This window comes from Canis lupus, chromosome 6 (assembly GCF_048164855.1).
Source record: "Canis lupus baileyi chromosome 6, mCanLup2.hap1, whole genome shotgun sequence".
In the NCBI taxonomy this organism is placed as follows: domain Eukaryota; kingdom Metazoa; phylum Chordata; class Mammalia; order Carnivora; family Canidae; genus Canis; species Canis lupus.
The window spans coordinates 11,959,911-11,972,557 of NC_132843.1; the positions used below are offsets into that span (position 1 = coordinate 11,959,911).

A 12,647-nucleotide genomic window follows, 5' to 3' on the forward strand; every position below is an offset into this window, starting at 1 on the left:
AAAATCATTTTTCTAGGTATGAACTTGTCGCATACGAATCATTCACATTTCAATCTAGTGCATGAAAGGGATTGTTATTTAGCCTGGAACTCTAAATAACAGTATTATTTTTCTGTGATAAGCTTCTTAAAAGCTACCCTAGAAAACTTCTTGTTCAGAGCCTGATAATCATAAAATGATAGTTCTTCAAATAACTAATCTGAGATACTTACTTTAATTTTATCTGCTAAAGTTGATGTTATATGAATTTCTCTTTCTCCTTCATCATACATTTGAAAAATAAGATTATGCATAGTATCGCCTGCTATCCAATTAACCTCATCCTGATGTTTGATCTGGATTGCCTTTTGTCCTTCTACACTGAATATCTGTAATCTTGCAACATGGCTACTAGGAAGCAACTTAATAGTCTTCTCCACAGGCGCCACATCTTTACAGCTCTAGAAAAAGAGAAAAACACAAAAATATATTGAATGACATCTGCACTTTTAAAAAACATATTACTGGGCTTTAATTTAGAATTAAGGATTTATTTCCAATACTACAGAAGATCACCTTATACACTGTTAACATTCATAAGTTTTGTCATTAAGAAGATACTATAGGGAGGCCTCGGTGGCTCAGTAGTTGAACATCTGCCTTGGGATCAGGGCATGATCCCAGGGTCCTGGGATTGAGTCCCGCATGGGGATCCCTGCAGGGAGCCTGCTTCTCCTCCCTCTGCCTGTGTCTCTACCTCTCTCTCTCTGTGACCTTCATGAATAAATTAATAAAATCTTTAAAAAAAAAAAAAAGAAAGAAAGAAAATACTACTAATAACCATATTTTACACCATCAAGTTATAAGTAATGACAGTGGCCATATTCTTAAAGCCGAAAACTAGCGCATTTGGATTTAAAATGATTCTCTTCCTCTTATTTGGAGTCACATGACAGATTTGGTGACTAGCATCTATAAACAGGAATAAATATATAAAATATTAAGAACTTCCCATAAAATCAGAGACAAATAGTTGCCATAAAATACACTATTTACACTGAAGCAATACATTGGTATAAATGAATAAGGCTGTTTCTTTATTTTTAAAGATTTTATTTATTTATTCATGAGAGAGAGAGAAAGAGAGAGACAGAGACAAAGGCAGAGGGAGATGCAGGCTCCATGGAGGGAGCCTGAAGTGGGACTTGATCCTGGGTCTCTGGGATCAGGCCCTGGGCTAAAGGAGGCAGTAAACCGCTGAGCCACCTGGGCTGCCCGGCTGTTTATAGCTAAGCAAGGATTCTAGATGCACTAAAGGCTAAGCTGACACATTTATAATTTATTATGGGCACATCAATGCTCCACATTATCAGTAAGAATGAGCTGGATTATGCCAAATTGATTTTAAAGGCATAAAAAATTAAAACATTATAAATTATCTAGGTTATAGTGCATTCCACAAGGTACACAAAACTCAAAATAAGCCTAAGCCTAAAATATCTTTACAATCTTATTTAGCTCATTTCTCCTTCCTCATCCATTTGCAGTCATTTCTATTTAAGCCCATCTACATGAATAAAGACATATACAAAATTCCTGAATATCAGGAAAATAACCCATCCTCTTTACAAACATTTTGCATTTACATGATTCAAACTCAAGTCAACGCCTTTGGATAACATTTTCTAACTACATATTATAAGGTATCCTTTGATCTTTGTCCTACCTGATCTAGATTCTTGGTCTTCTGTTGCTGCTTGATAGGATTCCTAATGCTTGTTACTCTTTGCTTACAAACCCAATTCCTCCCTAAGTCTATGTCTTTCCTTCCTGAATCTTCCTGATCTTTTGTGAGACAGCACGCTCAAAAACAAGTTGTCCACATTACTGAATTTTAAAAAATGAATTTAACAACAACAACAACAAAAAAAGCATAACAGGTATTTGAAGGTTATCAATATAACCAGCTTGATCAGAAGCAGAATGAAGAGTCATCTCATTCTAATGAAAAACAACAACAAAAGCTGTCTTTTACCCTTCTGAGGCTCAAGATATTTGAAGTGATGTATATTTAGTAGGAAAGCATCAGTTAATCAACTGATTAGGTTAGGTTATTCATCATCTACCACATCAATAATGGAGAAATCACACTTAAATATTTTACTTAAGTATTTGTTGTCCCACTTTGCAATCTTAGGAAATCAACTGCTCACAACAACTGCTTGCCCTCCTCCAGCCTGGCTTCACCTTCCACTATGATGTATTATTATCCAGTAACAAGTATCCTAGTAGTACATTACTATAGAAATCTCTTTTAAGTGACAATACTAACCAGATATTTATTTTTTAAATTATGCATATAAATTAAGTGTTTATATATCTTTTAGTGGTGGTTTAGCAGGTTTTCTAAGGAACAGTGTAAATATATAAGAAACAAAAAAAAAACTCACATATAAATGCCACATTTTAATATAAGAAAAATGATAATTTTAGGACTATGTAATTAGTAGCAATAGGTATTACAAAAGATTTAATCAAGAATATTACTAATACAAAGTGTTACTATACCATTTCATGTTGCCTTTTCTTAACTTTAGTTAAAAGAACCACAAATACTTCATTTTTAAAAGTCAAATGTTACATAAAAGCTATTTGAAATATTTATATGAAAACAATATTAATATCAATGAATAGTAACAACTTACAGGTATTTCAATTTTTGCTTTAAGAGTCTGGTCTTTTTTAATGTTCTGCACTTGAATCGCAGATCCTGTTAAAATACTGGTCCCAGAACTGCTGCAATCTACAACGTACACTGGAAGGTTTGGAGCACCTAAAAACTTTTGAGAACATACAAAATAATTTAAGACTCCAATCAAATATAACAAATTATTCAATAACTGTTATTTAAATTTTCAAATAATTCACTACAGCTACTATTTCTGGCCATAAATTGGAAAAACTGGAATAGAATTCACCAATATTCTAGACAATTTTTGAATGAGAAGAGTAATTTTCAATAATTCTACCTAAATTTATGTCTTCTGAAACACCAACTTCCTCAATCACTATTTTTTTTTTTTTACTTTATGTATTTGGGTTTTCCTTTTCTTTCTGTGCTTTTACTTGCCTTCATTTGTCTATCCATCCTTAACCCTAAAAGACATTTCTATCATTCTATTCATAAATTAAATACTTCATCTAAATTGAGGGAAATGGACCAAGAGAGGAGGGAGAGGAATATTTTGTCTATAAATTTCTTTTTGAAATTTGGTATGGGTGATGCTTTTATTGGCTTACAGATGCTGAAAGTACAGGCAATGGGATACCCACAAATTTTTCCATGGAATAATCATTAATACAATATAAGTCTCACTATAAAGTAGCTAAGAGACAGTTATGTCCATTTACTACCATCTTACTCAAAATAAAATCTGCATATTCTTATCTTAAAATAACTTACCTTACAATGAACAATCAATTTTGGTTGTGTTGTTATATTGTCTGATTCATCCAAAACTTCTACCTGAAATGGGAAAGCTGTTCCATTTTCTATAACTAAAATTTCAGAATCAGGTTTCACTTTCAATCGATGAGGGGGACCTACCAGAGAATTATATAATGAAATACAGGTTCAAGTTTCTAAGACTGAAATATTGAAATAGCAAAAAAAAACAAAAACAAAAACAAAACCCAAAAAACAAAAAACAAAAGCTTCTAACATTTCAAGTTTTAGTTTCTTAATGCTTTTTTTTAAAAAAAATAAGCATCTTTAATCATTTGTATCACCAAAATGCACAGATTCTACAAATGACCATAGCTGTCTCGATTGTGTAAAATTTTTGATGTCTAGACTTCGTTTTACCCAATAAGCTATGACATAATGGTAACTAATGCTAGAAATCACCTGAAGGTGTAAAACCTTAAAGAGATCCTGGAAAAAAATATTCAAGTTTTTAAAAAAATATTTTATTTATACACTGTAACTTTGTACAATGACTAATTTCTCAAAAACATGTTAGGAGAAAACACACATTTTAGGTAATAGTGTCAAAGAATCAGTTCATGTAATGATATAGTCAGATAATTTGATTGTCCTCTACTTTGATGCTGTAAGCAAACTACACATATTTCTTCTAAAATTAATCAAAGAGAGCTTATACTTCTGTAGCAAGATGACTTCATGTGCTCACATTTTTAAAACACAATTTTAGGGAATCCCTGGCTGGCTCAGCGGTTTAGCGTCTGCCTTCAGCCCGGGGCATGATCCTAGAGACCCAGGATCGAGTCCCACATCAGTCTCCCTGTATGGAGCCTGCTTCTCCCTCTGCCTGTGTCTCTCCCTCCCACCCCACCCCCCTCTCTCTCTGTGTGTGTCTCTCGTGAATAAAATCTTTTTAAAAATTTTAAAAAATTAAAAATTAAAATAAAAAAATACAATTTATGCTAAATGCTGGTAACAAAAATTCACAAAGGACAGTTACTAAAAACACTTTTTGGTAACATTAGTTATTATTTACTTTTTACTATATGCCAGGCAACATGTTAAGTTTTAAGCACTATCTTCATAATCTTCACAATGAGCTTAATAAAGAAGGTCATATTATTATTATCCACATTTTATAAATGAGGAAACTGGAATCCAGAGAGATTAAGTACCTCGTCTAGGTCACACAACTAGTAAACAGCAGGCTCAGGTTAATGTCCTAAGTTATCTGAAACCTCTTGACCATTATCATTATGCCATGCTACCCCCTACTTCACAGTTTTCATTCTCAAATTCAAAACAATGTCAAACAATCTAGTTACTAAGAATTTCACTACCCAAAACTATGCCTTTTAACTAATCTTTAAAATAAAAGCATTGTGTTTAATATGTAACAACTTTTTAAAAAGTTTGCTTCTGTTTGTATATTTATGTATAGATGTAAGTAATCTACACTCATCATGGGGCTCAAACTCAAACTTATGATGTGGAGATCAAGAATCACATGCTCTTCTGACTGAGCCAGTCAGGTGCCTCAACATTTTTATACTTCTACCAGTGTGCTAATTTTGACATCCTTATCAATTTGTGCTTGAGGGAAACCAAACTACTTAAACTTGTGAAAGGACACAGCTAATATGTTTCTTTTCATTTAAAAACAGTACAAAAGGGGGCAGCCCCAGTGGCTTAGTGGTTTAGCACCACCTTCAGCCCAGGGCATGATCCTGGAGACCCATGGATCTCCATGGGATCGAGTCCCATGTCCAGCTTTCTGCATAGAGCCTGCTTCTGCTTCTCCCTCTGCCTGTGTCTCTGCCTGTCTCTCTGCCTCTTTCTGTGTGTCTCCATGAATAAATAAATAAAATCTTAAAAAAAAACAGTACAAAAGGTCATATATGGACAAAGATATGATTATAGTATTATCAGAAAGAGCTAAAACTGACACACCAAGCGCTATTATGTTTTACAAGACACGCAGTTCTCACTTTGCACAGGAGTGTGTTAATGAGAACTCATGCATACTGAACTGTGCTGTCTACCATTCCTTATCACAAAACCTTGCAAAGTGAATGTTGCTTATATTATTAGCTCATTCAATCCTCACAACAACCATGAGAGAGTAGATATTTCATTTTACATGAGGAAACTGAGGCACAGGACAAGTTTACCTAGCTCATAAGTGTTACAGCTTAGATTCAAACTCAGAAGAGTTATCAGAATGTACTCTTTGAACCTATCTGGAAGACTGCCTCTCAAATTAGCCAGCATTTCCTATCCTGTATTACTTTAATGTAACTTTACTATCAGGTTGTTAAGTAACTAACAAATTAACAACATAAATGCATGAGAAACTTTTCTTAAGATATGAAAGAAACATTTACAGTCATATCAGAAAAGATAAAAAAGGTCAGTTCTAAAATAAGCCTAATTAGTATATCTCTTAAGAGTAGTTCCTTAATATTATCAACATTCACACTTTTCTCCCGATTACTTTTAGAACTTCCTGTCTTCCTAAATATTTTCCTATTTTTTCGATTACTCATTTTTGTCTGTGCTATACTTGACATTCAGATGTATTTTCAAGACTTATACCATAACAAAAAACACTTCATCTTAATATATTTTATAATAAGAATACTATTTAAAGGTAAATATTAGAAATATTTATTAAAATATTACCTGGTAGTAATCTAATTTTTAAAATCTGTGTGTCTTCTTTTAAACCCGGCAGAATAACCTTCAAATTAAAATTCTGTTGAAAAAAATTATTTTAATTAAATCCAACTGCTAAATAGCTCAGTAGTTTAACAACTGATGTTGTTGGTGTCTCTTTTATTCCCTCACCTTATCCCCTTTAACAAGAGTGAAATGTTTACACTATAATGACCTACATGTGGTCAAAGCAATTTAGGAAAGAATTGCTCATAGTAATAGATCAGGGACTCTCAGTATATATTCTAATAAGAGTATATCATAAGACTGTACTTGATTATTTGAACTTTATCTAAAATTGCTATTTAGTTTAATAAGTGCCAAAAATTCTGATTTATTTTTTCATTTCCATAACATTACAGAAATCTATGCAGCAAATTTATATTGAGAAACATGATCATTTATGTCTCTAAGAGATGAAAATGTGGACTCATATTGCTTCTTTACAGATAACAGTCTCTTCAAATTCAAAAGGAATAACCTCTGAATAATCAGAATCAAGATGGGCATCATAAAAAATATGGAAAATAGTGAATGAAGTATAAAATAACAAAAATCTAGAAATCTCTAAATTCAGTGTGGTATCCTAGATTAGATCCTGGAATAGAAAACTAATTAGTAAAAACGCTGGCGAAATGTGAATAAAGTCCATAGTTTTGTTAATAGTATTATACTATAGTTTTGTTAATAGTATTATACCAATGTTAATTTCTTAGTTTGGATAAAACTTGATAGTTATATAAGATATTAATGGAGGAAACTGGTACAGAGTATATGCAAACTCATTATACTATTTTTCCAACTCTTCTGTAAATATAAAGTTATTTCAAAAAGTTTTTAAAAATCCAGAAACTATTTTAGTTTTTTTAGTAAGCTTATCTTAGTAAAGTCAAATTTCCCTGAAATTCAATTCTTTTTCCAGGAAATTCTGAATTCAGAAAGATGTATAGAAATTGATCTTTAATTTGATTTCATTATATAATGCAGTGTAGTATATGGCATTTAAAGAAATTCGTATGCTCTATTTTAAACACCATTTTGATAGAAAAATTCTGAATATATGTTGTAGGTTAATGGTATAGTGAAGAAAAGATATATATTACTCGTTATTAGCCACAGTATTCCCTTTAGTCATGTAAATCTATTAGGTACTTTATATACCTGACTGAAAAATTACCTTATTGGAATTTATATTTTTACCTTTCCTAATTTTATCTCTCCCAAAAACACATTCCTTTATCCAAATATCAAACCCAGTATGTTCATAAATGTGAACTAAAGTTTCTCATATTTTTGTGTTCTAAAAATATTACTCAAAAAATTTTAAAAGTTGGAGAGAAAAAAAACAGTACTGGGTAACTGTTAATAAAATTGACTCTGAATGTGAAAAGAATGGAATGAAGATGAAGACAGTTAACAAATATTTAATTCATAAATGTAAGTGAACATGTTAGTTTCCTTTAGCAATGTGAATGGTAAGTTTAGTGACATGATCTTGATTAATTCTTAGGAACCCCATATCGTTGTTATCCTGTTACAAAAACACGTCATCCAATTTTAAATTCTCCATTTTATTTTTACAAGAAATAGTATGTATTAAAACATTTATGTACAATGCTTACCTTGCCTTGACAAGAGTTTACAAGGCCCTTAGCTGTAACACCTCGAATCACACAATTCGGTCCTCTGGTTATTTCTTCATAATGTAAAGATAAACCACTGGAAAAAACAAATTATTTTTTAACTTCCCCTCCATTACCTATAAATAAGTTGTATTTTCACATGCCATTCTTGTATTTAATTCACTTTTCTAATAAAAATTTTAAATCTAATAATATTTTTTAAAATTGAATAATTCAACAAGAGAAAATTCCCAAGAACTTATTTTACAAACAAAAATCATCTGTAAGTGATAGCACTGGGCCAAATACTGTAAAAGAAAAATTCTAAAATGTAAAGTTCATTTATTAAATAAGATACAAGGCAGAAAATAATCAAATGCTAGACCATGTATACAGGTCTAAGGAAAGGAAATATACAAATAGGCCAGCTTTAGGGATATCTTCAGACTTCACCATGTATTTTTTTTCAAATCTTTCATCCAGTAAGATATTAGAAAGTTTTTGGCACTTATTAAACTAAATAGCAATTTTAGATAAAATTCAAATAATCAAGTACAGTCTTATGATATACCCTTGCTAGAATATATACTGAGATTCCCTAATCTATTACTATGAGCAATTTCTTTCCTAAATTGCCTTTGACCACATGTAGGTCATTAGAGTGTAAACATTTTACTCTTGTTAACGGGGATAAGGTGAGGGAATAAAAGAGACACCATCGGGGAGAAAAAGCCTAATTTTTCTGAAGAATGGCATTTAAATATTAAATTATAAAATTAAATGGTATGCCTTGTTTGAAAAAAGCTATAAAGTGATGTGTAAGAGAAAATAAGACTCCCTAGGGAAAATGGACACTAAACGCACACACATCTACTTTCACTATCTCTTACATTTCTAATTTGAAAACAAGGGGATTTCTTTTATTTACTATTAAAGGCTAAGAAAAGGAAGGAAAGGAAAAAGAGACAAGAACAATAAATCTCATTTCCTAGAAAACAGGACTTAGTCTCCCAAGAAAACTGAACCCTAAAACAAGCAATGGAAAAAGCTGGAAATCAACGTAATGGTCCAGAATTCCTATGTACCACTCTGGAACTGGTGGTACTACATGCCTCTAGAAGTAGGAGCAAACAAAAAGGGGAAAAGAAAGACTGATCCCCAGATCTTCCCTCTCAGCCTCTGGATGATGACTGGAAGATTAATCTCTGAAAAGGCTAAAGAAGAGAAATCTCTAAACCAGGGAGTAGCAGATAAATTGAATGATAAGGTAAATACTAAACAGAACAGAAGGGGTAATCTTGAATGAATGTATATGGATGCTGAGACCTTCCCAATCCCTTTTCTTGACTAGGAACCTGGACAAACTATTCCCCTCCAGGCAAGAGAATAAAATTATTTTCAAATAAATATTTGAGAAAACTGCCTACCCCAACAAAGAAGACTCCCCCAGTAAAGCATTACAGACATATCGTACAGTGCAGTTCATATTCAACAGCTTCTCCCACATTTTCAGTTTCCTTATCTGCTTTTTAGCCAGTTATAAGCAGATGATAAAAAATTACCAGGTTTCTGAAGAAATTAGAAGAAAAAAAAAACCAAACAAACAAAAAGCAACCAGCTTGGAGAAACAAAAATTTTCCATACATGTAATGTTTTAAAAAGCCAAAAAAAAACAACTACCACTCATCAGTGAAAAAATATACTACATTCATAAAACAAGATGATCTACAAAAAAAAGTTCAGAAAACAAAGAAAAATTTTTAGAAATTAAAACAGAGCAACAAGGAAAACCTCAATGGGGAGGTTATAAAGATTAAGCTGAAAAAAAAAATTGTCAGAAAGGAAAAGCAGAACCACAAAAAGAAAAACAGAAAAATTAGGGAAATCAGAGAAACATTCCAGAAGATTCAATACCAAAAAATAAGGATTCCAGAAAGAGAAAACCGTGATGATGGAAAGTAGAGAATAGGGCAACCCAAGTGGCTCAGCGATTTAGCACCACCTTCTGCCCAGGGTGTGATCCTGGAGACCCAGGACTGAGTCCCGCATCAAGCTCCCTGCATGGAGCCTGCTTCTCCCTCTGCCTATGTCTCTCTCTGCCTCTCTCTCTGTGTGTGTCTCTCATGAATAAAAAATAATAATAAAATAAAATAAATAAAAACTTAAAAAAAATAGAGAATAAAATACTTCAAATGATGTAGAATCTATGCAAAGATTTATTACTATAAAATTTTGCCATGTTGCAAATTAAAAGCAGATCCTATAAAGAAAGCTTCCAGAGATAATACATGGAAAACACAAAAATGAAAATTAATCAAAGTGAATTTAAATTTATCAGCAACAGTGGAAGCTAAAAAACTAAAATGGAGCAATGATTCATAATTTTGAGGAAAGCAAAAATGGAATAATGCTTTCATGATTTTGAGGAAAATAGCATCCAATTTTCAATTTAATCAAATAGAATAGGGGCACTCTCTTGCAAATGTACTGGATGTGTTTCAGCAAAAGGAGGACATGGCATTCTTTTAAAAACCTGGAGAGCCATGAAAAGTTAAATGCTAAATAAAATAAGCCATGTAACAGACTCAGAATTCAGGAATGTTTCCGTAGGGACCTGAGAGCCAACTCTCTGCAGTGTAATCATCAAAAAAGGTAAAGCCCTATCTCCTAGTTTCCTGGGCCTAACTTCTAGTCAGCTGACTCCAGATTGCAAATCCCACAAGTAGTGATAAAGGTACTTAGTTATTTTATCTTTAAAACATGAATGTAATGAGTTCCAGCAACTTATCCATATATTTCAGTCTTTGCAGTCTCTGTATCAGATTGCTTGTGATAATCATCACATTCTGGTTTAATGTTTAGTCAACAGTAAAACTGTTTTCTTTCTAACTTTATGATGAAGTTTTCTAAGTTGACGGTAGGTTTTGTTTTGATTTCCCCAACACAGAAGACATAGTGAATCCCCAGGATAAAGGTGAAGGAAGATCACAGAATGTGAACTACAATAAGCAAACAAACAAACAAAAAACAATCATTACAGAATGTAGCACATCACAAACTCCAAAAAATATACCTCCACAAAAATGAAACTGCTAGATTATCTATGTACTCATTTTGAGAAGAGATAATTTGGCAGAGAGTTTACAGTTTAATTTGTCATAAACTCAGCAAAGAAAAAAGTACAGTAGCAACAAAGTTGTATGTACAATAAAGTGATTAGTATTTACATCATTGCAATAAAGCAAGCACTACATATTGACCAAGCCACAGTATAACCTTTATTGAGGACCAGAGGAACAGGAAGGAAGCTTATAAATAAGAGAAGTGGCAATAAGAGAATATGTCATTGTCTATAGCCATTGATCAAGAGATAATGCCTAAAACTAAAAAAGGAAGAAATAGCAATATAAAATTTACATATATGGCAGTAATTACAAGTAGATTCAAGTCAAAAAAGTCAAAGGTGGTTCTCTGAGAAGTGGATTGTGAGTGAGATAGAGAGGGCAGAAGGATGAGAAATTGCTTTTTTAAAATAGCCTTATCAAACTATTAATTCTTTAAACTATATGCATGAATGATTTTTAAAAAATTCACCTAACATTGGGGGAAAAAAAAAAAACCTACTCAGAAAATGGTTTTTATTGAAGATAAATTCACATGGCTATGCCATCAGGATTTTATAAAATAAGTTTAAAACCCCAAATATAAATATGTATGTGTGACAGAGATTTCCTATTTAAGAATATCCTATCAAGGATAGGATGATGGAGTTATAATCAATAATAGATGTCATATAATGCACTAATATTTTCCATTTGTGACTAGAAGGGATACTTCTAGTGTTTTAAACAAATAATTTAAGTGTTCAGCTCTTTCATTACTGTTTACAATATTCAAATGAATACAACAGGTCAAAAGATAAGAATCACTTTTTGCAACTTAAGGGGACACAGAACTAAAAACTCATTTTGAATATTTTTTATAACTATATATTGTTTTTCAAGAACTTAAAAATGCTACAAATCTAACTACTAAACTATATCACTAATCTGTGAGCTTCTAGAAGGCAAGTACTATGTCCTTATTCACCTCTATATGTCTAGCTAGCAAATGCCTGGAGTATTGCACATGCTCAGATGTCTAAAAGTGAACGAATACAACACAAGGGGAAAAAAGTACATAGAGACAACAGAAGAAAGCACATATAAAAAGTGGGCTCAAAAGATGAATTTGGCAGCTAATGCAAAAAAGAAACACTTAGCATTCATGCTCTTGAGAATGAACAAGAATTTCTCCCAAGGCACCTTAAAAAGATAACTGAAAATAATGAATACCCTTAGTTATATCATTGGACACACTATGAAGTTTCTCAGAGTTATTTCTTAATATAAGCCAATCACAATACTTTATTAAATAAAGATAAATTCTACAGAAAGACCCAAATATCCATGGAAACCATAAACTTTGTTGCTATGGTTTTATTTTATTTTATTTTTTATTTTTATTTTTTTTGCTATGGTTTTAAAAATGAATTGTATTACCAGGTTCACTAAGTTTAAGGAGCCATAACTTCACATCTTACTTGCAAAAAAAACAATGGAGAAAGAGTTTTATCAGTCTCACCTAAACAACTTTCACAGTAAATTCAGTCAAAACAAACTTTAATGAAGCACTTTATATATGACACTTTATACATGTCACAAAGCATAGCTCGGGGCTAAATAAATCCCCCAGATATCATAAAATACACTAAACACTTTAAATGATAAATGTGACAAATGATAAAAGTTAAACACAGAAGTAATTTAAGCTGAAAGAAAGAAGACTGAATGCTTAGTAAATACAAA

General features: G+C 32.0%; 1 protein-coding gene across 10 annotated transcripts in view; it reads right to left on the reverse strand.

The window, feature by feature from the left end:
* The window catches only part of SMCHD1 (structural maintenance of chromosomes flexible hinge domain containing 1), a 146,321-nt gene that overhangs the window by 71,876 nt on the left and 61,798 nt on the right, over nt 1-12,647 (reverse strand). For all 10 annotated transcript variants that reach the window (XR_012032366.1, XR_012032365.1, XR_012032364.1 and 7 more), the window contains exons 21-25: nt 7,801-7,897; nt 6,146-6,218; nt 3,443-3,582; nt 2,685-2,819; nt 213-440 (exon numbers count right to left, since the gene is read on the reverse strand). Coding sequence is in view for 6 of the 10 variants with exons in the window: in XM_072828948.1 (XP_072685049.1) it covers nt 213-440; nt 2,685-2,819; nt 3,443-3,582; nt 6,146-6,218; nt 7,801-7,897 (673 nt within the window). In the remaining 4 variants the exon portion in view is untranslated. The remainder of the gene's footprint in view (nt 1-212; nt 441-2,684; nt 2,820-3,442; nt 3,583-6,145; nt 6,219-7,800; nt 7,898-12,647) is intronic.